This window comes from Sarcophilus harrisii, chromosome 5, assembly GCF_902635505.1.
Source record: "Sarcophilus harrisii chromosome 5, mSarHar1.11, whole genome shotgun sequence".
Lineage (NCBI taxonomy): Eukaryota > Metazoa > Chordata > Mammalia > Dasyuromorphia > Dasyuridae > Sarcophilus > Sarcophilus harrisii.
This window is the reverse complement of record NC_045430.1, coordinates 279,523,437-279,549,292: the sequence shown is the minus strand read 5'-3', so window position 1 is coordinate 279,549,292 and position 25,856 is coordinate 279,523,437. Positions and strand designations below refer to the sequence as shown.

General features: G+C 45.4%; 1 protein-coding gene across 3 annotated transcripts in view; it reads right to left on the bottom strand.

Moving 5' to 3' along the window:
- Positions 1 to 25,856, bottom strand: part of SNX13 (sorting nexin 13) — a 102,096-nt gene that overhangs the window by 20,118 nt on the left and 56,122 nt on the right. For 2 of the 3 annotated variants that reach the window (XM_031940679.1, XM_031940681.1), the window contains 9 exons: positions 24,599 to 24,737; positions 19,064 to 19,152; positions 16,178 to 16,277; positions 15,065 to 15,258; positions 12,834 to 12,938; positions 11,634 to 11,766; positions 7,649 to 7,686; positions 6,371 to 6,440; positions 391 to 563 (listed from right to left, as the gene is read on the bottom strand). In XM_031940679.1, coding sequence (XP_031796539.1) covers positions 391 to 563; positions 6,371 to 6,440; positions 7,649 to 7,686; positions 11,634 to 11,766; positions 12,834 to 12,938; positions 15,065 to 15,258; positions 16,178 to 16,277; positions 19,064 to 19,152; positions 24,599 to 24,737 — 1,041 coding nt within the window. The remainder of the gene's footprint in view (positions 1 to 390; positions 564 to 6,370; positions 6,441 to 7,648; positions 7,687 to 11,633; positions 11,767 to 12,833; positions 12,939 to 15,064; positions 15,259 to 16,177; positions 16,278 to 19,063; positions 19,153 to 24,598; positions 24,738 to 25,856) is intronic. The other variant, XM_031940680.1, reaches the window with a different exon arrangement.

Sequence of the window (25,856 nt, the reverse complement as noted above, 5' to 3'; positions counted from 1 at the left end):
AGAGTCTGAACAAGTCTGCTCTAAGTTTTAGGTGCGAATATTTAGAAATAATAGAATATTTAAATTTCCAAATGAAAGTATTCCCATAACATATAAAGTAAAACATTACAATCTAAAAGGCACGTGAAACCAAATTCAGGGCATTTTTTCCCTACTTGACGTGTATATAAATATCAGTCCGTCTATTAATTAGTATTCAAATATTGTTTTAAGAGGCAGAGATACAGATCTTTAAAACCTCTCTTGGCCCAGGACCTGAAAGTGCTGGAGAAGACAAGGCCCCAGAGGCTGACCGCCCCGGGGCCCCAGCCAGCAGCCCCTCCCGCTGCCCCTTTTTTCCTGACCTTGGAGCCATCCAGGAGCAACAAACCAACAGACGCCATTCTGTACCTGCTCAGTGATTCGCATGTGGAAGTCATGGAAGTCGCTGTAGCGGCGGTACGTCTTCCAGATCTCGTCACTGTTGGGGCCGCGCCGGTGGACAGTGATGGCATACAAGGCGTAGGTCTTGCCGTGGTCATTACACACGCCTGCCACAGCATAGGGGTCACAGTCAGCACAGACTAGTCATTTAAAACCAAAAAAAGAGAAACAAGACACACAGAGGAGGAAAACGAAAGAACAGAAAAAGACAACATGAAATGAGGAAGAGTCTGAAATGAGAGACCGAGACACAAATGATGTCAGCAAAGGATCCAACAAAGCGCTGCACCTCCTCGCAGGACAGTGCCACATACTGTGGGACCCTGAGCCCACGGTAGCCCACGGCAGGGGCCCATGGCGGCACACAGCAGGGGCCCCTGAGCCCACGGTGGCCCACAGTAGGGGCACACGGCAGGGGCCCCCAAGCCCACGGCAGCACACGCTATAGGACCCTGAGCTCACAGGGGGGCCTGTGCTCCCTACAGCAGGGACCCAGAGCCATTTGCCTGGTTGCTTTTCAAACAATCTCTTTAGTCAAACAGTCGGACAGAGACTTAACCCTGCCTATCCGGCGGCCACAATGAGGGTGAGGAACTCAATGGAGAGGCAGCAAGGCCAGTGGTCGAGGCGGCTTTGGGTCGGGGCCTGGGCGTACAGGGTGTCTCCCCACAAACTGCCATATTCCAAATTGAAAAATTCTGTCGCCTATAAATGCTACAACATACAATGCCCCTAAGTAGGTGAAGAGCACGCTTTGCATTTAACCAATCCCACCAGGGGACAACTATGCAAAGAGCTCCATAGGGAGCATGGTCCGTGAAGTTAGAGGCTCACCATCACCTCTGCTCTTCACAGCTCCATACAAAACTACAATAATCAAAAATTCTACATAAATTTCTGTTGAATGGCAAACATTCTGTACTCAAATATAAGGCTTTTTCTTATTAAAATGCTTCCATATAGAGAAAGGTCAAAACAATTATTGGAAAAAGTTTCCAATACATAATATTCAAATTTTGAGCAACAAATTCACCTTTAAAAACATTAAATAATTTAGGCTTTTCATTAAGAAAATCTTGCTTTATCTATCACTTGTTTTGTGAAACAGGATTTTCCACAGCAGGACTTGGGATGGGGACAACAGGGGATGAAAAGCTTGGTGGGACGAACTGATGCTGAGTGAAATGAGCAGGACCAAGAGATCATTATATACTTCAACAACAATACTATATGACGACCAGTTCTGATGGACCTGGCCATCCTCAGCAACGAGATCAACCAAATCATTTCCAATGGAGCAGTAATGAACTGAACCAGCTATGCCCAGAGAAAGAACTCTGGGAGATGACTAAAAACCATTACATTGAATTCCCAATCCCTATATTTATGCCCACCTGCATTTTTGATTTCCTTCACAAGCTAATTGTACAATATTTCAGAGTCTGATTCTTTTTATACAGCAAAATAACGGTTTGGTCATGTATACTTATTGTGTATCTAATTTATATTTTAATGTATTTAACATCTACTGGTCATCCTGCCATCTAGGGGAGGGGGTGGGGGGTAAGAGGTGAACAATTGGAACAAGAGGTTTGGCAATTGTTAATGCTGTAAAGTTATCCATGCATATAACCTGTAAATAAAAGACTATTAAATTAAAAAAAAAAAAAAAAAAAAAAGAAAAGCTTGGTGAGAGAAATTTCAAAATCTGCTTGTGATGGAGGCTCAGAAGCTTTGTGGCAAAAGTCAAAAGATAAAGAAAAGGGAATACGAATCTAAAGAAAATTATAAGAGAGAGAGGATTGCAACTTGTTTTTCAAGTTGAAAGGGCAAAAGAGCACAGGAATAAAAAGAAAAAAAGATTCCTGATGACTGAGACTTTGCTGACTACATGTTAACTGGTCACCCATCATGTGTTATCAGGAAGCTGATTAAATCAGGCAATGAACTGTAAGGTAGATGAAAGCCGCGTGGCTTGGGATTGCCTAAACTCAACATGAGATGTCGCCTCAGCAAACAGCAGGACCGGAGCGCCACGTCAGCATGAAAGGACCGCAAAGGTACGGGGCACGTGGAGCCCTGGGCACACGATCTGTACACAGGTGGACTCAGAGCTCTGACCCTTCTTTCTAATTAAGAGATTCCATTTTGTACACTTGTCAGCCACCTGGATAACTTGAGCACAAAACATCTGAACATGCTCACCTAACCAAAATAAAGGAGCAGAACCCAGAGGCTCCCATTGCATCACTTCAGGGACACAAAGAAAGCCCCTGAGCTCCCAATGGCCTGACAGAACATTCGCCCAGGCTGACCAAGGGAAACGAGCGCTCCGGGGTGCAAGGAGACCATGGCAGACTTCCCGCCAGCCAGTGGCCCTAGGGCTCCCTGTGGAAAAGCCCTCAGGCGCAGCTGGGCCTCTGTTCGAGGCCACCTGCCCAATAAGCAGCAAACCCTGGGTTTTCCTGCTGCACAAACTGAGAAGTTAAAGGGCTGGAGCTCTGGAATTCTATCCCAAACATGCCTCTTCTTGGGGAGGGGGGATTGGAGAGAGAAGAGGGAAGGTGGGAGGACATGAGCAAAAACGTGCAAGTTAAAAAGTACAATAAGCTCTGCATGCATCAGCTGGGCTTGTTGGTGTGAGTCTGGGGCCACTCAGGCCCTTGTTAATGGGAACAGATAAGAGGACCCTCAGTGGCTACCTCAAGAATGGGAGGACCACAAAATGATCCCAAAGGCCCGGGCAGCTCCCAAAGGCCCGGGCCCCGGTCCTGAAGGGGCTCTCTGTGGTCCATGCTGCAGCTCGGGAGGGGTCAGTAGCAGGCCCACAGCACAGCCTGCCACAAAAATGTAAAACAGTTTAAACAAAAACTCCCTGAGGGGCTGCATCTATGTAACATGTCTGCTGGATGCAGGAGGTCCGTGATTCCATCCCTCTTGGGCTTCTGCTAAGCTGTGGCACTTTTGGCTGCCAAGAAGGAAAAGATGATCCCTTCATACAGACTTCAGCCTCCACTCAGCTGCTGCGCTCTAGGTTTGCCAATTCTGCTGTGTTCCCATTTTCTTGGCGCAGAAATGGAGAAAAAGAAATCATTCGAAAGAAGGTCAAGTACAGTCAGTTCCCAGCAAGTGCAACCCCTGCTTGGGGAGGGTGGGGGAGGGGATCTCTCACGCATCTGTGTCACCCCCTGCTCTGCTTTGCTGTCTGTCATCTGGCCCCACTGGGCTTCCTGCCACTACCTACTGCTTTCCACAGTGATGATCCCTTGCATACAAGCTGCCCTCGGGGCCAGGACACGTCTGCTGCGGGGGCCAGGGTCCCAGGGTCATGTCAGGGCAGGAAACACTGGGGTACCCAGATCCCGGCCCATTTCAGCCATAGGTGGAGGGTGGGTCCCATGGACACCCCAGGAGTCTGTCTTGTTCATATGTTGATGTCAAAGCCCTGCACATGTGAGCTCATTTGACTCTCACAGCCCCGCCTTGGGAAGGTGGATGGGGAAGGGACTTGCTCAGAGCTACTGAGAGCTCATGAACCACTGAGGCAGCATTGAACGCATGTCCAGCCTCTGGGCCATTTCTAGAAATGTGTTTAAAAAAAAAAAAAAAAAAAAGAACATGGAAAACACCAGAGGTTCCAAGAATATGCCGCTGAAACAAAATTCTGAACAGGCTAATAGAATGATAAAAATTTTAGTATTCTACTAACAACAGAAAAACTCCACAATATTAATGAAAAATTTAGTGAAACAAGCTTAGAGTACTAGGAAAACTGTTTCCAAAAACTTGCTTATTATACCTACTCACTAGAAAACCTGGAGTTAAACTGACCCAGGGTCCAGAGGCACAATGGGATTATGATGTGCATGGGGCTCATGCATGAGCCAGGGTGGCTACCCCGCACAGGAGGCTAAGCCGCAGCACCCACAGGCCATGAGGTCTCTGCTTTAGATGGGGATTGACCTGAAGGGCAACCCCGGGCCTCCTCACCCAGGAATTCCGCTCCTCCAATGCACTGCGCACAGCAGCGCGGTGAGGCCTCGTAAGGCAGATCCCGCTCCAGGGCACTCCAAGTTGGTGAAGTCTGACTGGACACAGGGGTGCCAGGCCTTGAAGCCCGAGCGGAAGGGGAGCAGAGAGGAGACCTAGAACCGGGGCACCCAGAGCCCCCACCTTGGTGGAGCGAAGCACCTGCATAGGCTGACTGGGCGGGGGGGGGGGGGGGGGGGGGGGGGGGGGGGGGGCACTGCTGTGAAGGGAAGCCCGGGCTTGCCAGTACAGAGTCGACCGGAGGCCTTGGGCCCCTCTGTTTTTCCTGTTCTGATGAGGGACTGGCCAGCCCCTAATGAACGACTCTGCGTTTCTGCTGCCGTCTCAACATTTCGACGCTGCCTTAGTGAACCCCGGGAGCCAGACATGGCAAGTGGCTGCCTGAGATGTCCCTGGCAGCAGGACGGACACGGGATGAGTTTGGAGTGGAAGAAATCCATCCTGTCCCAAAGTCCAGAAAGGAGACAAGGCGATAAGGGCTGCGGTCCGGACAAGGAGACGAGAAGGGAAATGAAAAGGGAGGAGACGTCTAAGATGGCAAAGGCTGACGCTCCGGTCTGAAAGACGGTCTAAGAAACTAGAGACAGGTAGAACAATCCAATGCTGGAGGGGCAGTGACTCACAGAGAGAAAAAGCCCTGGAGCCGCGGGCCTGGAGCGCAAAGCCGGAAACCATGTGTGGGCTGCCAGAGCTCCCGGCCTCCCAGGAGATGGCAGGCCACGAGGGCCCGGGCCTGGGACGAGCCCAGCAACCAGTGGGGACGTGGGAAGGCCCACGTGTGCTGGGCTCTTGGCGGCAGCTCAAAGGGGGACAGGACAGGAAGGGCTCAAAGAGGGCTGATGAGGAAGCCAACGAAGATGTCACGAGCGATCCAAGTCACAAGGTCATCAAAGTCCAGTCTCAGGAAGGGACGGGGAGGAGGAGAGTGAGGGGGGAGAAAGCAAACGAGAGCCAGAAGGGAGGCATCCCTGAGGACCAGCCAGCCAGGGGCCCACAGCTCTGTGTGGTCTGCCTGTCGTCCATTGCTACCCACTACTGCCACCTGGCTGTGACTCAGCCCCACCTGGGAGCACTGGGCCCTCTGCATCCCCAGTATGGAGCACATGGTTTTGCTCAGAGGGAGCACTTCCTCAAATGTTTTTTCTCTCATTTATAAAGGAACTAAAATGGGGAATCCTTCTATGTTTCTCAGACTCAGTTTGCTCATCTGTGAAATGAAAGTGTTGAGCGATCTCTCTAGGATCCTTTCAGGCTTCTGAGGTCTTACAAAGGTAGGTCGAATATAAAAGGGACAGACCCAGAGAAAACATGCCCAGAAATCTTTCTTCTGACCTCAAAAAATGCTCTGGAAAATACGGCTGTTCTAGAGGCGGGAGGGGGAAACAAACAGTGGCTGGGCCGGCTTCCTTGGGCTCCCCGGACCAGTAGAGAGCAGAGGCAGGGAGCCAGGCGCGAAGGCAAGGAGCGGCCCTTTCCTGCCCACCCACTTCATGGCACGCATCTGCAGGCCAGACCGGCCCTCTTGCAGTCTGTGGGCACAGGGGTGCCGGACCAAGGACATGGGGCGAAAAGGGACCCTGCATTTCACTCTTGGGGAAGAGAAGGACGTCCTGCACGGTGCGAACACTCACTCTTCAAATGCTGAAAAAACAGGCTTGGAAAACTGAAGAAAACCCCAGCCTCGAGATGGGCGTTCCTCAGAGAGCGGACAGAGTCAAGCAGAACTTTTACACACGATGCTGGACACAAACAAGGCGGGACACTGGATGGCGTGGGAAAGAAAATGAGGAGCACACACATAATGCTCTGGATGATGAACGGAAGCCAATGAAAAAGCAGCCAACATGGCAGGGCAGAGCGCGGGCTGCACGGCCCTTCCAAGCCACAAAGAGCTTACCAGTATCAGAGATGTACGCGTGGAGCTGCACCGAGTCGTCCGAAGTCACGCTCGACAGGTCATCTAGAGACTGCGGAAAAACATGATCACAATTAATCTGGGGAGGTGCCCGGGGAACACCTGGGTCTGAGCCTGTCTGCCGGCCCAGCCGCCCGGGGCTTTGGAGCAGTGCAGGGGGCTGGGACTTGAGAGGAGACAAACCCAGCAGGAAAAGCTCCCCTAGGCTTTAGGGCAACAGGGAGACAAAGAGAGGGAAAAGCGGTTATCTGACACAATTGTTCTTTAAAAACCACTTCTGAAGTAGGAGAAAAGAATAGACAGTCTTAGAATTGGAAGCCCTCAGCTCCCCTATCCATGGAACACTGATGTATGCAGAAGAGCTTCAGAAGCACAAAACGGAAAAGAAATGTGAAGTAGCTGAACAAGGTGATCTACAAGGAAGACAGAAATGCCTCCCATTTTCAAAGTGTTTGTATGTGGAAAACAGGCCCTTTGAAGAAAACGACGTTCTCTCCTGAACTCCTGCTATGTCCTCCTAGACACCCCTCCCTACCCACTAAATGACTAAGACATTTGGCTCAGCCTCCATTTCCACTGGAGAAGGGCGCTAGGTCAGCCCCAGCTTTGGCCCAGCTGGGCTTGAGGCCCTGAGAGCCCAGAACCAAAGCTCCTCGGACCCTAGGAAATCATTCCCGAATCCCCGGCCAGGATGGCACTGACCCCTACATCCAGCTGATGCTCCAAGGAGACAGAGAAAGCTTGGCTGAAACACCCTTGAGAGGAACAGCCCCAAAGCAAATCAGGGCCTGAGGCTTTACAGAACCCCATGGTGGGGAAAACCCTCATTGTGCTCTCAGCATCGCCCTGTAGCCATACCAAGCCCACTCTTGGGGCCCTTTCTCCTCCTCATCCCACCTCTCCTCCTTCTAAAACCATGCACCAAGATCAAGTCAGCTCTGCTACTGGCCACAGAGAAAGTGGGTCCCCCTCTCGGGCCCAACTCACCCCCCTAAAACTTTCCCTGGAGCCTCCCCCTTTTTTTGGCATCTCCCATGCAAGAATATAAATTTTAAGAGGGCAAGAGGGGCAGTATCAGAGATTGGCACAGAGTTAACACTTCACACATTCTTTTTCTTTCTTACATTCGCTCAGTTTGCTTTGTAATTCACAAAGACTAGAATTTTTCAAAATGTTAATAATCATTTAATAAAGAAGGATTTGGGCTGCAAGTGATGTGTTCGCCTAAAACTATAATTTTTAAAGGAGCATCACACTTACCAAATTGATGCTCCCTGTAGGAGACCGATTAAATGACTCTGTGGGGAAAAAAAGTTAGAAGTTAGAATGCAGAAAATGCTTTCTAAACAGTGGCTTTATCTAAGGTCTAACATACGTGAGGAACAGGACTCCCATCAACTGAAACATGACAAAATAGGAAAGAAAAAACAGAGTTACAGCTCAAAGGTGAAGGTACGCCAAGAGCAGGGGGCTCGGGCACCGGGGGGGTTCGGCTTATGATGGAGGCAGGCATGAATCGCCATGCCGAGGGCCACAGAGGGAAGTTCTCCGGGCTACCCTCAAGCTCCTTGGCACCACCAGGTAAAAAAAACCTACAATGAGCTCTGTGGGAACACCTCCAATCTAGAAGGTCTATAGAGAACACCTCCCTTCCTCCCCAATTTCTCTGCATTGATTCTCTATTTCTTGTATGTATATGTATGTATTCAATGGACATATACACATGCATTTTCCCCTCCTTGCCCTTCTACCTCAGATAAGCTCCCAGAGAGTAGATAATGTCTCTTATTCTGTCCTTGCATCATCTACACCTACCACAGTGCCCTGCACAAAGTAGGCACTTCATAAATTTGTGTTAAGTGATCCAGAATTGGTGCCTTCCATTTGTTCATTTGTGAAACTAAACTGGCTAAAAATATTTCAAATTTTATCCTGATGAGATTACTCAGAAAAAAAGTTTTAATATGTAAAATGGTTTTTGCATTTTCACTTCAAAATTTAGGATATAAATGGTTCAATAATCAAACTGGACTAGAATATCTTCACTGGGCATTTTAAAACAATCCCCCTAAACAGTATCCTCTCACCTCTCACCCTGGAATTCATCATTACCCATTAGAGAAACTGAGGTCATAGGGAAGAAGCTCCCCCATCAGCACTATTAAGTATCTGGCAGTAGAACACTTCCCTAACAATTAAAATCTCTCTTCCCCACTGTAGCATTTCTCCTCTTATCCCTTAGATATGCTTCCATAAAACTGAAAGGTCATTATAGTGTTCCTTTTCTCCTACAGGTAGCAGAGACCTCAAATCTCTAGCCCATTCTTGCCTCCACAAACTTTAGGGTTTGGCCATTTTCTTGGGAACTTTCTAATCATGGTCTGTCCTTCCTAATTAAGATATCTGGTTACAGAAAACAATTTAAGCAGGTTTTACTTGGAGCCTCACAACAAAGAAGCTCATTTTTTAGTTCATTTTATGCTTCCAACATAAAACAACTGTGTAGTTCATAAGTGAAGTAGTTTTTATACTTTCTTATCTTAAAAAAAAAAAAAACAACTAAAAAGAACATAGTTATTCCTAGGATGCTTCAGCAGTCTATGAAGTATAAATTAAGCTTCTGATCCAAACCCCTGGAAAAACATCCAAAGACAATAAAAACAGTTTGTGTACATGCAAGCAGTGTCTAGACTGAGCTGGAGAAAGTTCATCAAGAAAGTGCTCAATCTCCACAAAGTGAAGCCAAAAAGGGACTTGTTTCACGTGGTCAGAAAGAACAGAACAAATTAAGTTCAATGAAACCAAGGGGGGAACACTCAGTAAAGAGCTCAAAATCCCTTCCAAGTTTTCTGCTTTCCCACCAGACTGACCCAGGGAAAAAAGTAGGGGTTTTGAAAAAGAAATCCTGGTCCCCAGGAGCCTGAATCCACAGCCCCAGCCTTAGCAAAGGGCAGAGGGCAAAGCCCAAGTTCCCACTGAGGCTGTAAGGGGAAGGCTGTTGTCCACAGCCCGGTGCTGAAGGCTTTTTATCTTCCACACCAGGCTTGAGACCAGCTCGACAGAGTCTCAGAAACATCTGTATAATCATCAGTGAACAAGGGACAAAGGACCAGGAAACCCAGTGCGAAAGGCCTGAAAGGACAACTCCAAAGAAGATCATCCACATCAGAACCAACACAAACAAGTTCTGTCTCCTCCAGCCCCAGCCCCCACCAGCAGTCAGCCTCCCTCCTGAGCTGGCCCCGGGACCCGAGAGACTGCAACCACATCCGTGGGCGAAACGCTCTCGGCCTTTCATGACTCCCACGACACACAACTTCCAAAGCACGACGTTCAGGGTAAGATGGAGGCCCTTTTGCTGAGTCCAGAGCAAAAAGAGTCGTGGTTCCCTTGAAACTAAATCTATGACATCAGGTTAATGCCTGGTTTAAAATGGTGGATTCTAGCCCCTGAATAAGCAGAAGTGGCTGAGTGGCTGGAGGGCCAGCTGTGAAGACTCTGGCCATTTCCTAAGAGAATGCTTTTCCACACAGGATACTCCACCCCAATCAGAACTACACATTCACTTTTAATAAATGCCATTTGGGAGTGAAAATAAGCTTCTGGACGTAGAGACAGAAAAACAGCACAGGGGTTAGGGTGCTGGGCCTGAGTTCAAATGCAGAACTCATACACTTCTTCACTGTGTGACCTTGGCCAAATTATTTAGCTTCAGTTTCCCCATGGAGGAAATAAAGATAACAGCACTTACTTCCCAGAATAATTAGGAGGCTCTAGTGAAATAATATTTGTAAAACACTATGAAAACTTTAAAGCACTATCTACTATGATTACTGTGGGATCCAAGGATCACATTTACTTTCTCAGATTTCTAAAAACAGTTGGTTTTTTTAAAACCAAAATCAAATATTTTGTTTTCTTACACATACCCAATGTTGAAAGGAAATTGCTTCTCCTACATTTGCACTGGCCCCTTCTCTGCCACATCTAGTTTTAGAGAACCGGCGAGGGCAAAGATGTAAAGGACTGCAACTCTGAGTTGATGCACTGAGGTCGGACAACCAAGCACTTAAGGCTAACTACTGATTGGACAATACTCTATTAGTATATGCTTGGAAAATGGCCCTTCCCACTATTCTGTGCTGGTTTCATCTTTTGGTGTATACAGAGAATTGTGGGAAGGATTAGGGGTGGAGTAAGACAAGCCAGAGTCACTTTGGCGGTAGATGAGGAGAAATGAGGTCGTGGAGATCCTGTGTCTATCCAATTCACTTCTACCCCTAAAGACCAAGAATAAAGACCAAGGATTTTTGCTTATCCTGACTCTGGCTGAATCTGGGGTGTCTGGGGTGCTAACTTGATCCTCACACAAAGATGCTAAATTCCAATCAGCATGGGGGCCACCAAGCCAGACACAAGAGTTCCTATGGGTGCATCCTGAGTTTTAAAATGCCCTGGTATCCGTGTTTTACTGAATTTTTATTTATTTTGTTCAATGCTTCCAAAGTACACTTTCATCTGGTTCAGGCTTCACCTCAGCCACCTTCATTCTAGAGCACTGAGAGAAAAGACCTGCCTGGTGAATTCAGGGCTGCTCAGGTCTGGGGCCAGGCCTCTCCCCACTACTCCACCCAGCCTTGCATTTTATTTTTTAAGCAAAACATGAATTTTCAAGAACTTTATGAAAAGTACCCTAGGAAAGGTAGATTTTGAGTTACTGATTAAAAGCCCAAAGCTTTTCCCTGCAGCCCTCAATGAAAAGCCAACCTATCAAAAGGCACGGTGACTGCTGTGTGCCCCACACTGCAATGGGACCAATGATCCTCCTCATTAAATGTCCAAAGGACTTAGAAGAAAGGAGAATCTGAAGATCCGGACGCTTGCTTTGGCTTAACCACAAACCAGCTCCAGGTGCTTTCTGAGTCTCACCACCCTCCCCTTTAAGTGGGCAGGGCAGACCAGGTGCAGGCTAAGCAGATGCAAGTTGAAAATATAAATTAAAATTAATAAGCTACCAAGAACCTTAGGGACCAAATCTGCTATCAGGGGCAGAATAAAAAGTACAATAGGTCAGATATTTGGAGAGATGCTTTCCCATTGATGCCAAGTCTCATTTCAAAAGTCCTAGATCACAGCTCAAAGGTTCCCGGCTCCAAGAGTCCACAAAAGCTGACATTTAGATGCACTCCTCCCCCATGCTACTTATTTGCAGTTCTTTCCCTAGAACAGACCAGGCACCCCTTACCTCCATCCCCATCGTCAGAGCCTCGGAAGCTGGGGTCTTTCAGCATGTCGAGCTCAGCCAGCATGCGCACATAGAGAACATTCTGCTTAAAGGACGGGTAGAACCTCTCATCTCTCAGCATCAGGTCATACACCTTAGGGGAAGAAGAAAAGCGTCATGAGCCAATGCCAGACACATGGCACCCTCCAAGCTAAGGTTTCCTGCTCCCCCACCACGTGAGTGTGCCCAACTCTGGATGAATCCCTTTTGGCATCTCTGCGCTGGGCCCCCGGAGGGCACCAGGCCTGGAGTCAGGAAGAGCAGCATCAGCTATGCCCTCAGTCACTCTCAGGCCCCTCCCCTCCCCCAGGGGACCTGTGCTCAGTGCCCACCCTTCCCAGCCATGCCCACAGTGCCAGGGAGAGCACAGACTCCCTCCAGGCTCCCTCCTCCCAAGGCCTCTCCCAGGGCCTCCAGAACGCAGGCTCTGACCAAAGTGACTCTTGTGACGTGGAAGGCGGGCCCTTTGTGGTTCTAGGCTGTGGCACACAGAACTCAGCCAGAAGGCTTGTTGACTAACTAGCAACATTCAGAGTCCTGCTAGAAATGGGCTATGTTACGGCAAGAGGTCAGGAGGTGCCATGGGGAAGCACCGAAGCACTGCCAGGCCTGGGCTGATGGGAGGCTGACCAGACCACGGGCACATCCTGCAACTGGACCCCCCCTCTCCAAGGCAAATCCACCCTCAGAAGTGTGAGAATACACTCGTCTTAGCATTTAAAACACATGAGAGAAAAAAACTGATGGGAGATTTCTCCTTTGGTTTCTGACACATATTTAGGAAACTCTCCTATATTCAGAATTCCCAAAAGGTTTCAATCACTTCCTGGAAAACAAGTAATTATGGTATGGAAGTGCAGAATATATAACAAGACAATTTCTCCCTAAGATCCAGAAGGGAAATGTTTTTCAACAACAAAAAGAAAATTTGAGAAATGAGAAAGGAATCGAACGTCTTTAAACAAAACAGCAAACAAACAAGGCAGTGGCTCCCAATTCCTTACTCAAAGGCAGAACTGAGCCAATGGCTCAGGAAGCTGACCACAAGGGCAGGGCGCGATGCAGCAGTCCCTTCCCAGGGCAAGAGTGAAACCAATTAATTAATTAAACAATCAAGGGCTGGCTTTTCAGAAGCAATGGAATCTTGTTTTCCTGCAGTACCTTCCTTTGGATGTCATCAAAAATCTCAGGCGTGGGATCTTCATGGTTCAGCGTATCCGCTAACTTGGCTACCAAGTAGTCATCAATGTGAACTCTGGGCGAGGCCTATGGAAAACAAAACAGACAAAGAGCCCAGATTTCAGATGGCCTCATGGGAGGAACCTGGGCAAAGAGTCCCAATGGGACCACGGGCTTTTCCTGAAGTTCACAGGTCAACCCCAAAGATGTGCAAAGAGGCCCATGTTCTCTCTTACGCCTCCCCTATGAATCGTCACCCTGAAAAGGAATGGCTAACAAGCTCATTCAACACTAGAAAGACTTAAGAAAATCAAATGATGCAAAAAGATTCTAATTTTACTTTGAAATAAAGATTTTCATATGAGTAGTTTTATTTTTTTGTCTTACAGATCAAAAAGGAGACAGCCCCAGCCAGTGCAGGTTGGTGCTCTGCAATAACCTTAAGTTTGAGTCCTCATGTAAGGGTCGACTTTGAGATGACATCAGAAGAAAAGTGGAAAAGTTCTACCAAGATAACAAAGTCTCTTTGCCCATTAAGGAAGGTAAAACTGATCACATTGGACTCTAACCAAGAGCAAAATGAGCCACATAAAGGCAACTGTGGTTTTTATTACCATCATCATTCCTGCTAGGATCACCACTTATGGCTTTAGTTCTTGAGGAAAGTATTAGCAACAATGAAGTTGGGAAAAGCAGCTGAAGGAGATCAAGAAGGCCATGTTGAGAATATCAGAAGAATCTTTGCAAGGTGTAGCAAAAGGGGATCTATCCCAAGAGATCTCGAGGTCCTCTGGACAAATACTGTGGGAGCTCCAAAGTCACTCTCAGGAACCACCCAATGTGTGGATAAAAGAAGCCTACTGTTTAGAGTCTGACATAAGACTGGACGGACAATGTATTGATCTCATCCATTAGTCAATATCCAGAGCACGCCAGGTCCACACCTGAATGGCAGTGTGGATCCCCTTTAGGAAATCGTGGAGAGTTATTGTAAGGACCCCAAACCTATACGTGAAACAGTGGTTCGTGTTTTTGATCCCAACTTCATGAGCACCAATGGTCACATGGGCAAGCCGGACACAACTCGCCATTCCTGCCTTTGCCCTAGCCGTGTCCCTTGCCAGGAATGCTAGGGCTCCTCATCTCAGCCTCTTCCTTTCCCCGGCTCCTCCAGATGCCAGCGTGTGGGCACCTAGGTGCCCACAGAAAATAAGAGAATACCCTCTGAGGGCACATGAAGATGGATCGCCTTGAACAGGCTGTGATCTCTGGTAATTATTAGAGGGAATGCCTTCATTGACAAGATCACCAGCGAGTGACATTAACATATATGGAGTTTTGCCATATTTGTTGTTGACCAAATTCCTGTTGTTACCAGGAAATGCACAGGTTGAACTCATTTTCTGATTCACTTTGTGGTGAACATAGTCAGGTGGTGGCAGGAAAACCCTACACAGACCAAGCCTGAGGCCTGATGCCAGCAGAGTCCTTAATGGCCATGAAGGGCAAACTCAGCTACCCCCAGAAGGCATCGTCAGCACACTTTAGACACACATACAGCAGTGATGTAGTCTAGGCAATTACCTGGACCATGCCCCATGATGCTGATCCAAAGCTGTCTTACAGCAATCCCAAAGATAGGTCAGAAGGCTTCGAGGACATGGAAAACACAGTACTTGAAGGAGGAGTTGAGGAAATGAGGTTTTATTATTTCTCCTTTAATGGAAAAATATTCACTATGACTGACTCAAGAAAAAAAAATCCACTGATATTATTTCTCTCTAAATTAATGCCATATAAAAGAGAATGGGAATTCTGACTAAAATAATTTCTAAAAATCATAATTTTGAAACAAAATTTGTAGAAATTGAGAAAATTGAAGAAAATTTTGAAAAGATTATGAATTTTTAAGAATATTTTTTTGAATATGAAAATCAAGCTTTGAAGAGACAAAAAGGGGAGAGCACTTGAGGACAAACACTGTATTTAGCAAGAAGACAGGTTTTCAATATGTAAAAGAATCAAGAAATATTCCAACCTGAATAAATGAAATCTCCCTAATGACATTTTCTTGAGGAAACCCCAGACTTCTAGAATTACTCAAAAATCAAATCAGATGACCCCGAGGACAAGAGAAAGGTTTACATTCCTGGCATTTGATGACTTTTTCCAACTGAGGCAAAGAATAGAATAAATTGAAAACTTGTCTCTACCTTTTCTGACAAGTACTGCTCATAAATCCCGACAGCAGCGGCTCTCAGCAGGCCTTTGGTTTGGTTGGTCTGCTGCCTCCCATCTTTCTGGCGGCTCAGTAGCACCTCCAGCTGCTGTTGGGCTGTCACCCGGTACCCTTCCACTGTCATCCAGAAGAAGAGATGAGCTTGGCCTCCAGTCTGCTGCATATAATCTAACAGGCAAAAATCCCAGGCTCATTAACTCTGATGTGAGATAAAATGATTTATTTGGCATCTTGTTCTAAGTCACAGGAAATTGAAAAGAGGAACATGGGACTCCTCTAAAAAAAGAATCTGTTTAAAAGCTATGGGAGGACCTTCTCTGTCCTAATGCCCAGGGACCAAGGACTAAGGCCTCAGCCTCCAGCCCCCAGAGAGAGAGCAATCATCAAAACTAGCAGCCCTTTGACAGAAGTACACACCAGCCACGTGATGGCCCGAGAATCCCCAGGGAGTCAGAATCCACTGAGCAGGCCAGCTTTGCCCTCCACTGGTTGCCTCATGACTAACCCAGAACTCAGCATTTACAAGAATAATGGAAATGCTCAGGAGAATATGGCGGAGAATATGGCATCAAAAAAAAGGTTGGGGGACCTTTTGGGGACCACTCTTTGTATAACATTGGGATTTCAATTAAGACCTATAAAATAATGACTATTCATTTCAAAAACTTGAACATTTTCATAACACAGCACTGCTGAAAGTGTCTAGAGGAGCTTGTTTTCACAGTACAGGAGCTCTGCTCACAAAGATCACACTCTCAGAAATAACAAAGGGCAGCAGGACACCGTGGACAGAAGTGAACCTGGAGCACAAGCAAACCTGGCTTCTGCTTCCACATCAGAGTGCCCCAAGTGGTTCCCCAGGGCTTTAAATGGCAAGGAAGCCATCAATCTAAATTGGGTCAGGAGCCCTTGACACTGATGGCATCTGAGCACCAGGAGCATCTCTAAGGTTTACATTATTTCAAAACTGTATTGATCTCCAATGTCAGCAAGGACTTGAGAATCTGATCCTAATCAATAGTTTCTTGCTGGCAACAAGATTAGTATCTTAAAGACCAACCTTCTTTTCATGTCAAGTCTTACCTACCCATGAAAAATTGTAGTGCAACATTGTCTACAAGAATGCTGTCCAAGGGGACTGTGCAAAGTTTCCCAAAGTGTGCTGCCAGTTTCACAGTATCTATTTCCTGAAAAGACAAGTGAAAGATGACAATATTATCTCTCAAAATTCTTCTGATCTGAGGATTATCTTAATAGGAAATAACCAGGACATAAAAGCATAAAGCAGACTTCCTGTCTTACACATAAAAGGTGAAGATAATCAACTCAAAGTAAAGACAGCTTTCTCGGGAGATGCTGTCACCAAGTCTGAATTCTCTGGGGTTTTCCTTCAGTCGAGGGGTAGCCAGACAAAAGACCACAGGAGCATCCTGCCCTAACAGCTCACATCCAATAGTGCTCCCTCCACTAGAAGCCTCCTTATTCCACTGCTTTCAATGAGAGCAATGAACAAAGAGCTGTCTTCAAAGACAGGAAGGCGTGGATGGCAGGCCAGCCTCTGAATACTGGCCGTGGGACTCCCCTTTTCAGGGCTTATTTCACTGTTGCCCAATAGTTCCTGGGCCACTGAAATCTTAGGGATCCTCTGTCTCACATACCGGACACCCAAGCATGGATCACTTTGTGAAAGGTCCCACAGCCAGCAAGAACTGAAGGCAGAGCCTCCTGGTTTCCTGCCTCCAACTCCAGGAACACAAGTGTTTTACTGTACCAAGTGGCCTCTCATAAAAGACAATTTTTATTGTCTTTTTATTGGCTGACCGGAAGCCAATGTACCCCAAGGACCATTGGTGAGAGGGAACCAAGACTGGAGTATGATCAGTGATGCAGAACCACAAAATCTGGTCTGCTAAATAACTTATGAAATGCTTCAGAACGGTTCTTGTGACCTGGGCCTCTCGGACACACAGAGTTGGGCAACTGGTCCTTCTAGATGCCTGTTTTCCCTTCTGTGTAACAGGAAAAAGGAAAGACTCCATCACAGAAATGGCCAATGGTGAGAATCATCTCCACACTTAGTATTTTGCCAGATAAGGTCAGTATATGACTCATTTCAAATTCATTGTTAAAATTAAGGGTGCAGGGAAAACTAAGTCTATTTTTTAAGATAATTAAGAAGAACTTTAATTTAAACTTATGTCCTCCTTTACTGGCACCTCTGTTTCTCAGAGAGATAACGCTTTCTTTGAAGTAAGGGGCAGCCAAGTGGCACAATGGAGAGAGCACCGAGCTTAGAGTCAGGAAGACCCAAGTTCAGAGGCTGCCCTGTCTGCCTCAGTTTCCTCAACTATAAAATGAACTGGGGAAGAAAATGGCCCACCATTCCAGTGTCTCTGACGAGAAAAACCCAAATGGGCTGTTCCCATAAATCACGGGTTTAGGAAGTGTATTTTTCTTCTATAAAACCCAAGCCTGCCGTAAGCACTCTGCTAGCTGGGTCCCTCGCTACCAAAACATTTATCCCAACTCATTTGAGGACATTGAGTCCTCAGATCCAGACTGTTGCCATCACAGCTACAGGCCGGTCTCTCTGACCCCACCAGCACCCAATCCTGGCCCTCCCTCATTCAAAAAATCTGCTGACCAAGCTGACCCAAGTTACTGCCATCCTCAAGAAGCTCCAGGGGCTTTCCATTGCCTCAGGATCGCACAGAAAACCTCTCCTAGGTTTTGAAGGCCCTTCTTCAGTCTTCTTAAGCCAAGCCTCCCCTCCACACACCCTGACTCCCCCACTTTCTGTGAGAAGTCCGTCCCAATCTGCCTTCCCTCTCCTTGCTCTGCCATTTCCCGTCCTGATCTCTTTGCTCTGACCACGAGCTCTCTGAGAGAAGGGACTGTCCTTTGCTTTACCCCCACGCTCAGTATGTTAGCAAATGCACGCTGACAACTTAACCCCATGAGGATTAATTTCCTCACCTTGTTTCAAGGCTATTTTCAAAGGGGACAATGTTCTGAGCTACTGCTGAGGACCCTCAGCCATCACAGATCTTGCTGAAGCGGCAGTTCCGGACTAACCTGAAGAAGGTCCATCCTTCGGGAAGTGACATGCAAGCACGCCATGTTACTTCTCTGCTCTATTCTGAAGGTCAGAGCAATGCAAAGTTTGTGTCTCTGAATTACTGAACACAGAGAGTTTGGTGACCTGGCGCTGGTGTGCAGGGGCCTAATACCAGGAGCCACAGTGGCTCCAACTACTCCACAGGATAAGACAGTGACTATTTTGAACCCAGTATTTTCTAGTCTATAAGGAGTCCCACGACCCCACTGAAAAGCTACAGGCCTGGGGAGTCAAAGCATCAATGGCAGGTATATTCCTTCTCCTGGCACAAGATGCAGTCCATCACATCTAACAATTCTTCATCAAGTTTCCCCATCAATCTTCCACAGAACATTTATTTATTCAATGTTACCAGAGAAAGATACTTTGGATATTAAAGTTAAAAAACAAAACAAAACAAAACACTTGTTTCTGATGAAGGGCCAATTTTAGTAATGTAAACCAATGACAAGTTCATCTGTGCTTTAGTGTACTTCTGTAATATTTGGATATTTTTGCCTACACAGAGGCAAAAGCACATAAGGGAAAAACTACCTAATTAAAGATTTTTTGAAAATTATCAAACCAAATTCAGTTTTCCTTTCTGGTTTATAATCTGTCATCTACTTGATATTTGTGCTAAAATCTAATAATCCATAATTAAATACTAATTCAAAAGTACATTCTAGAGATACGTATATAAGAATTACACAGGTTTAACATATATTGGATTACTTGCCATGTAGGGGAAGGGGTGGGGAGAAGGGAGGGAGAAACATTTGGAACACAAGGTTTTGCAATGGTGAATGCTGAAAACTACCTTTGCATATATTTTGAAAATTAAAAGCTATTATTTAAAAATTTTACATTACTTACTTTGCCTGACTGCAACCTCTGTATTCTGGAGTCACATACTTTCTTTACAAATAATAAGCTATTAATCTGATTTTTGATAGTGTTGATATCTAAAAATAAACACAATGAATATACATTAGACTGTTAAATACATGTCATGTATATATATTTAAATATGTAAATACTATAATTTAGCAAAAACACCCTCATAATTTAATTTAATGAAAGATAAAATATGAGTAAAAAATAACTGTTTAAGTAAATTTATATTTGTTCTGATATCATCACTCTGATGGGTAACAAGGAAAATCATATTCTTCTATTCCAACAGTTCATCTGCTTGATAATCAGCAGAAAATAAAATGATATACTCTGATACATGGAAAAGATATAATAGCTACCATGCATATCTAATACACGAAGCATATATCTATATCTATCTATATAAAATTATGAAGACATTGAAAGTTTTAGCAGTACATTAACCAAGATTCCACCTTCAGTTGCAAAAAACAAAAATGGCTAACACATAGGTCTGGCTTCTGCTTTGCACAACCCTAGGTGAACTACCTCTCAAGTGAGGGGATCGGGGGCATTTAGAGAGCACACTTACAAACTTCATGGTGGGAAGGAGAGAGCAGCTGCACTACCTTTAGTGTTTAGAAGGGATCGGTCCTCCACTGAGTAGACTTCATGCTTACACACCTGAGTGGACAATCTGCACTTTTATTGCACATTTGATCGATGAACGAATGCTTGACACTAAGTCAGGCCAAAGGAAAGCTACAAGAACAGAGAAGTCAGAGAAGATGGCTCCTTTCCTTAAAGATGACAATCTAGATGTGATGACTAAGAAGAAATTAGTACTTTTTCAAGAGATAGGATGCTGTTTTCATTAATGTTTCCATTTTTATTTAGGAGGCCCCCAGAGATTCCCCCACTGTGAGTGATTTCTTTTTTCCTTTTACTTTTAATCTGAATTTATATACCAAAAAAGGCATTTCCAAATAGAAAAATAACAAAGAGAATTATAGAGGAAACCATAGAAGCCTGAAACTCTGAAAAGGTGTACTTGAATCAGACAGCAGAGCACTTAAGACTAATTACCTATTTGATGTGAGATAATGGTTCTATATACATATATTTAGATGAGATGATGACGTGATGGCTCTCCTCACCATTGGTGCTTGCTGAATATGTGGTGGTGAGGTAATCGTAGGCAAGGATTGGAAGGCTGAGGGAGAGAGCCAGAGTCGCTCTGCTGTAGGATGAGGAGGAGAGAGAATTTAGGCTCCGGACTCCAGAGTACAGGATTCATCTTTGGCAAGCCACGTCGTGGCTTGCCTGCCTTCTTCACTTCTCCTCCTAAAGACCAAGGACTTTGACTGATCCTGAGGCTCTCCAGAGAGCTAGCCTGAACATTATAGGAAACCACAAACTCCCATTTTATACAGCTTGATGTTTTACACTCATATAATAAATTCCATATATTGCATTCAAGAAGTGTCCAGTTTGTCCATGCTTTGTTTTTTACCTTCTTTCTGCCTACCTCTCTTATGTGCATTTTAAAAATGTTCCAATGGCCGTTAGCTTTTTGACATCACAACTGCGAGCTCCCTTTTGTGTTATTTGCTGGGAGCCTATGGTCCACAACACACCAGGCCTTTCTATCCTTCACTATCTCCCAAAATTTGTCCAAGTTCATTTCACTGCTTCCATGACACTCTATCTCCCTCATCCTTTGCTGTCCCCTACTCCTTTACCATCAAGGTTCCCCAATATCAGGATCTTTTCAAATGAATGCCAACTTATCATTGTGTAGACAAAGTAAGTTTCAGCTGCAGTACCTGACCCTCCAGAGAAAAGCCTGAATTAATTCAAGTTTTGAATAATCTGAACTCCTTGCTGTCCAAAGGATTCTCATGTCTTCTCCAGCACCACAACTTGAAAACCCTGATTCTGCAGTGTTCAGCTTTCCTTATACTTCAACTCTCAGTTACACACGGCTACTGGAAAACCACAGCTTTGACCATACAGACCTTTGTCAGCAAGAGGCTATCCCTGATGTTCAGCATATTATCCAGATTTGCCATAGCTTTCCTTCCAAGGAACAAGCATTTTTCATTTCAAGACGGTAGTCACTGTCTACAGTGATTTTTGAGCCCAAGAATATGTAAACGAACACTGTTTCTATCTCTTCCTCCTCAATTTGCCAGGAAGTGATAGAACCAGATGCCATGACTTATATATTCTTTTAGAGTAAGCTCCAAATTAGCTTTTACACTCTCTTCTTTTACCTGCCTCAAAAGGCTTCTTAACACTTCTTCACTATTTGATCAGAATGGCATCATTGGTTTACCTGAAATTGTTGATATTTCTCCTGGAAAGCATAATTCCAGCTTTTGATTTTTCCAGTCTGGCATTTCATATGATGTACTTTACTTCTAAGTTAAATAGATAAGGTGACAATATACAGCATTGTTGTACTCCTTTTCCAATATCTTAAACCAATTAGTTGTTCCATATTTGGTTCTGAGTGCTGCTTCTTGACCTACATACAGGTTCCTCAAGAGACAAGTACAAGAATCTGCAACTCCCATCTCCTGAAGGCTACCAAGCTTCATCAGAAGTACTCTGGAGATTTGGCTAGCTTTTGCATTTGGTTAGAGAGCTGAAGCCTTTTAAAATGGTTTTTCTTTACAAAGCTGTTTTTGTAAGAACTTTCTTGAAGTTCCATCCACATCCCTTTGTTTACATTCCACAGATTGTAAAATTGTCTTCTTATTTCTTAGGGAAAAAAATATTTCATGACAATCACAAAGGATGATCTGTTTAGTCCCTTTTCAATTGGGGGTCACTTTTTCCCCCTTAGTCCTTCTTTCAGGAAGTCTGTTTTACCTCCGGCTGGTTTCCTCTCAGTTTCACTGCCCCCATCCTGTCCTTGCTAGTTTGTTAAGTCTGATTCACATTCAGTTCTAATTCGCGGGTGTGTGTGTGTGTGTGTGTGTGTGTGTGTTTTCAAAGCTTTTTCTGGATAAGAAAAAAAAGATTTTCTAATATCATGGAAGCAATTCCTATGCAGTCACTCCACCAGCCAGGCAGTCTCACTAGCCCAGCTGGAGCAGCAGGGCCCTCTGAGGGAGACGGCAGGTGCAAGTCAGGTCACCACTACCTAGACACCATCTCCCTTCAGATGATCATGGATAGTACAGGACCCTGAGCCTAAGTGCCAAGGGAATACCAAAACTTCCTGAACAGAGCCCTCAGTCCAGGAAGTCATTCCTGGGGATATGCAACATCAAGACCAATGGCTCCTGTAGCAACTGCACTCACAGCCATCAAAGACCCAGAAAAAGAAGTTTTGGCCATCTTGGCCATTCATTCTCTGACTCCTTTATAAGGCTAGGGTTCATTTTATTTCTACAGATTCAGTAATCTCTATGTTGGTCCACAGACATCATGGACATCACAGACATCAAACTGGTCAGGACTTTTCCTAATCCAATGACTCTGAGCTCTGATATATCATCCAAATACCCATTCAACACCTACTATCTTCTTCCTTCCCAACTCCCCCTTCCTGTCCTCCCTCCCATCCTAAGTTTCATCCAAAGTCCTCTCTTTCCGCTGTGCCCTCTGGAATGCCACAGGCAAGAATTTTTCCTTCATTTTAAACCTTTTATTCTGCTCCTTCAATTAGCTCTTACAGCAACTGGCTTTTCCCTTGCGGCCTAGCTTTCTTGACCACTCTCCCCGCTCTGAATACTAGAACTCCTCTCACTTTGCCAGTGGTGTCTGGTCAAGACTCAGCCTTGAATCATTACCTTCCTCCCCCCCCCCCCCCCCCCCCACCAAATCCCCCTTTGCACCTGCACAGAGGCTTAACAAATACAGAGAAGACCACCCAGCGGTTCCAACACCTGAGCTTCAAAGGCAGTGTCTGCCATGGATGCACATGAGTGAGGCTCCTCGGAGATCTTTTACACCCTCCTTCCATCGCGTTTCCCTCTCTTCTTCCTCCTTCCTACCTTAATGAACTTTTTCGACACTCCCTCCTTTTATGCCTCAGAGTAGAACTCACTTTCCTCTCCCCCAGCTTCTCTGTTTTTCTTATTTAGGCACCTCAGTATCCTTGGAAATCTTTCTTCAGAAACACTGCTTTCTTCCTCTCCAATGAGAATGGGAGCACTGCCTTGCCATACAGTTCCCTCTGAGGCCTTGAATGAAAACCACAGGTTTCTGTCAAATCTTGTTTATTTCTTCAAATTCTTAAAGTTTTATTTTAATTTAAAATTAGAAACAAATTCTCAAAAGTCTCCAAATTCCATTAAAGATCCATTGCTTTTCTTGCAGGATTATATCAGCTTGTCAGGGTATAAAATTCCTAGTGATCAGCTTCCCCTTTTCGCTCTTGGGAAACTCCCTCCTCTTATCTGTAACAGACGTTTCCTGGCTGTTGCTCAATGACACTTTTATTCTTTTTTTCTTTTAAGCTGAGGCTCTAGATTTTTCAGAATTTTCATTTATGATTTCTTGAAATAGTTTTCCTGCTTTTTTTTTTTTTTAAATCATGGTTTTCATGGAAGTCCAAGATCCTTAACTATTTATGATTTTTCTTCTAGAATTTTTATTTAATTTTAAAAAATGTTTTGCTTCAACTCTTCTAGGTTTCTAGGGCTTTGTGATGGGCCAAAAGTTGCTGTACTTTTGGGTAAGGTCATGAGTCCTTTTGTCCTGAGGTCACAGTCCATTCCACTTGCCAAGGTGAGGTCACCTTGAATTTCTAAGATATTTTTGGGGGGCTTCAGGACTTTCTGTGGCACCTCAAGTCAGAAGAGAGTGCTAGGGATCCCGAAGCTCTTGTGTACTTCCACTGTCCCAGAGTGAGTGCTCCAATACCACTTGGGTTATCACTACATTCACCTTAATGTTTTCAAGGCCTCCCCTGGGGAATCTGACATGTGCCCGGGGCTCTCTCCAGAGAGTTTTCTTGTGTTTGCTACTGTCAGACAGAGCCTTTCTCTGGTCTCCTGGTCACAGGAAGGAGGCTGGCTGCATGGTTCCTATTCCTCTTCCTACTGCTTGCAGAGGAAGCCTGGAAGCAAGGTGAAAAGCTGCTGTTCGAGCAGCCAACATGGCCAGAGCTGGCAGTCTCCCTGTCTCCTCCAGCAGTATGTCTGAGCAGACTGAAGCTTTTCCCTGGGGGTCCAAAGGAAGACCCTTGATATCCCTGTCACCCAAAGGGATATGCAGCCATTTCGCTTGGGTTTTTTAGGGACATTTTGAAAATTAAAGAGAGGCTCCATCACTAGCCAGTCCAACCTCCTTCTCCAGACTGGTCCAATCAGATGCAGTCGTTTCTCCCTGAACTGGACACACACCCTGTGGAGATAGCAGGCCATGGAGGGTTGAGGGCAGCTGCCTCTCTCCTGGCTTCTCATCCCTCATGGGGGCTCTAAGATCCTTCCTGAAATGTAATGCCATGCTTGGCTTTAAAGACAGAGTGACATGGGAACCCAGAAGTCTACAATTTAGGGCTTAAGGAGCCTTACTTACCATCACCTGCAGTATCCAGGGACCGAAGATATTGTAATTCTTCAACAGCTTTATCCCTGACTGCTTCGAGCTCACCCACGTTGTCACTTAATTTAATAATGTTCATAAAGGCCTCATAGTTGCAATTGGAATCACGAATCTATGGGACAAAAATCTGAAAATTTAGGAGGCCAATTCATGAATTAAGAAAAATTATGTGTCTATACAAATGTTTAATCTATTCTTCTCTAAATGAAATTAGGTTTATTTTTAGTACACCTTGATCAATCACAAAGAACTCTGAAAAATCATTTGACATGCACCAAATATTAAAAAAAAAAAGAAAGGAAAACTTCAAATATTTTGAATACAACTCACCTTTCAAGTTAAACAATTTTAGTTTTTTTTTTTGAATTGCAGTGAAACAGAAAGTCATTTGGGAAATGGAACAATGATTTTAACAAGACAAATACATGGCCACATCCCTGTTACAAAAAAATGCTAGATTATAAGAACCAAGATATTCTAAGGATATCTTTCTTTCTGTAAAAAGTAAACTACCTAAGTGCCCCTAAAGTTTCAAAGGCTTCATTGAACACATCCTAATTTCACACAACAATTATCATGTATTTCAAAACAAACTAATCCCTGACCACCCTAAATGTGACAGTTAGAATTAGTCCCAGAAGTCATATTTCTGGTTCTGTCATATGTCATGAGCCATGAATTGGTGGGAATGGAGTCGGTAGGTCAGGCCTCTGAGAGAAGGCTCTGGGGCCCCGAGAAGCCAGCCCCTTGGTCAGGGGAGCCCTGGCCTAGCCCACTCCCTGCTGGTGAACATGCTTCCAATGCAACACATGGAGCCCTCTGTCGGGTTCTGCTTTGCTTTGGAATATAGGTCTGATGTGGGGGTGGAAGTCCCAGGAGAAATGGCACAGCTGGAGAACCCCCGCACAAGGACAGTCACTGCAAAATGTGGTCAGTTCTCTCAAGCAGCAGTGACCCTCACTATCTGGGCAAGGTTAGGAAACTGGGAAACAAACATAGCTCCAGCCCTTATTGCTGGGAGGTCCAGGATCACCTGAAGCCATCATGTCACCATAGAGATGTGGGAATATGGGAACCGGCCTAAGAGCACATGGCCAGTGAGAGGCTGAGGAGCTGCTGAGCTGCCTCCCCACTCAGGCCAACAAAACAAACGGGGGACATGCTGAGCAACTTTCAAGCACCCCCCCCCACCTTTAGCAACTTCACCACTGCCCTCCAAAGCTGGCCCCCA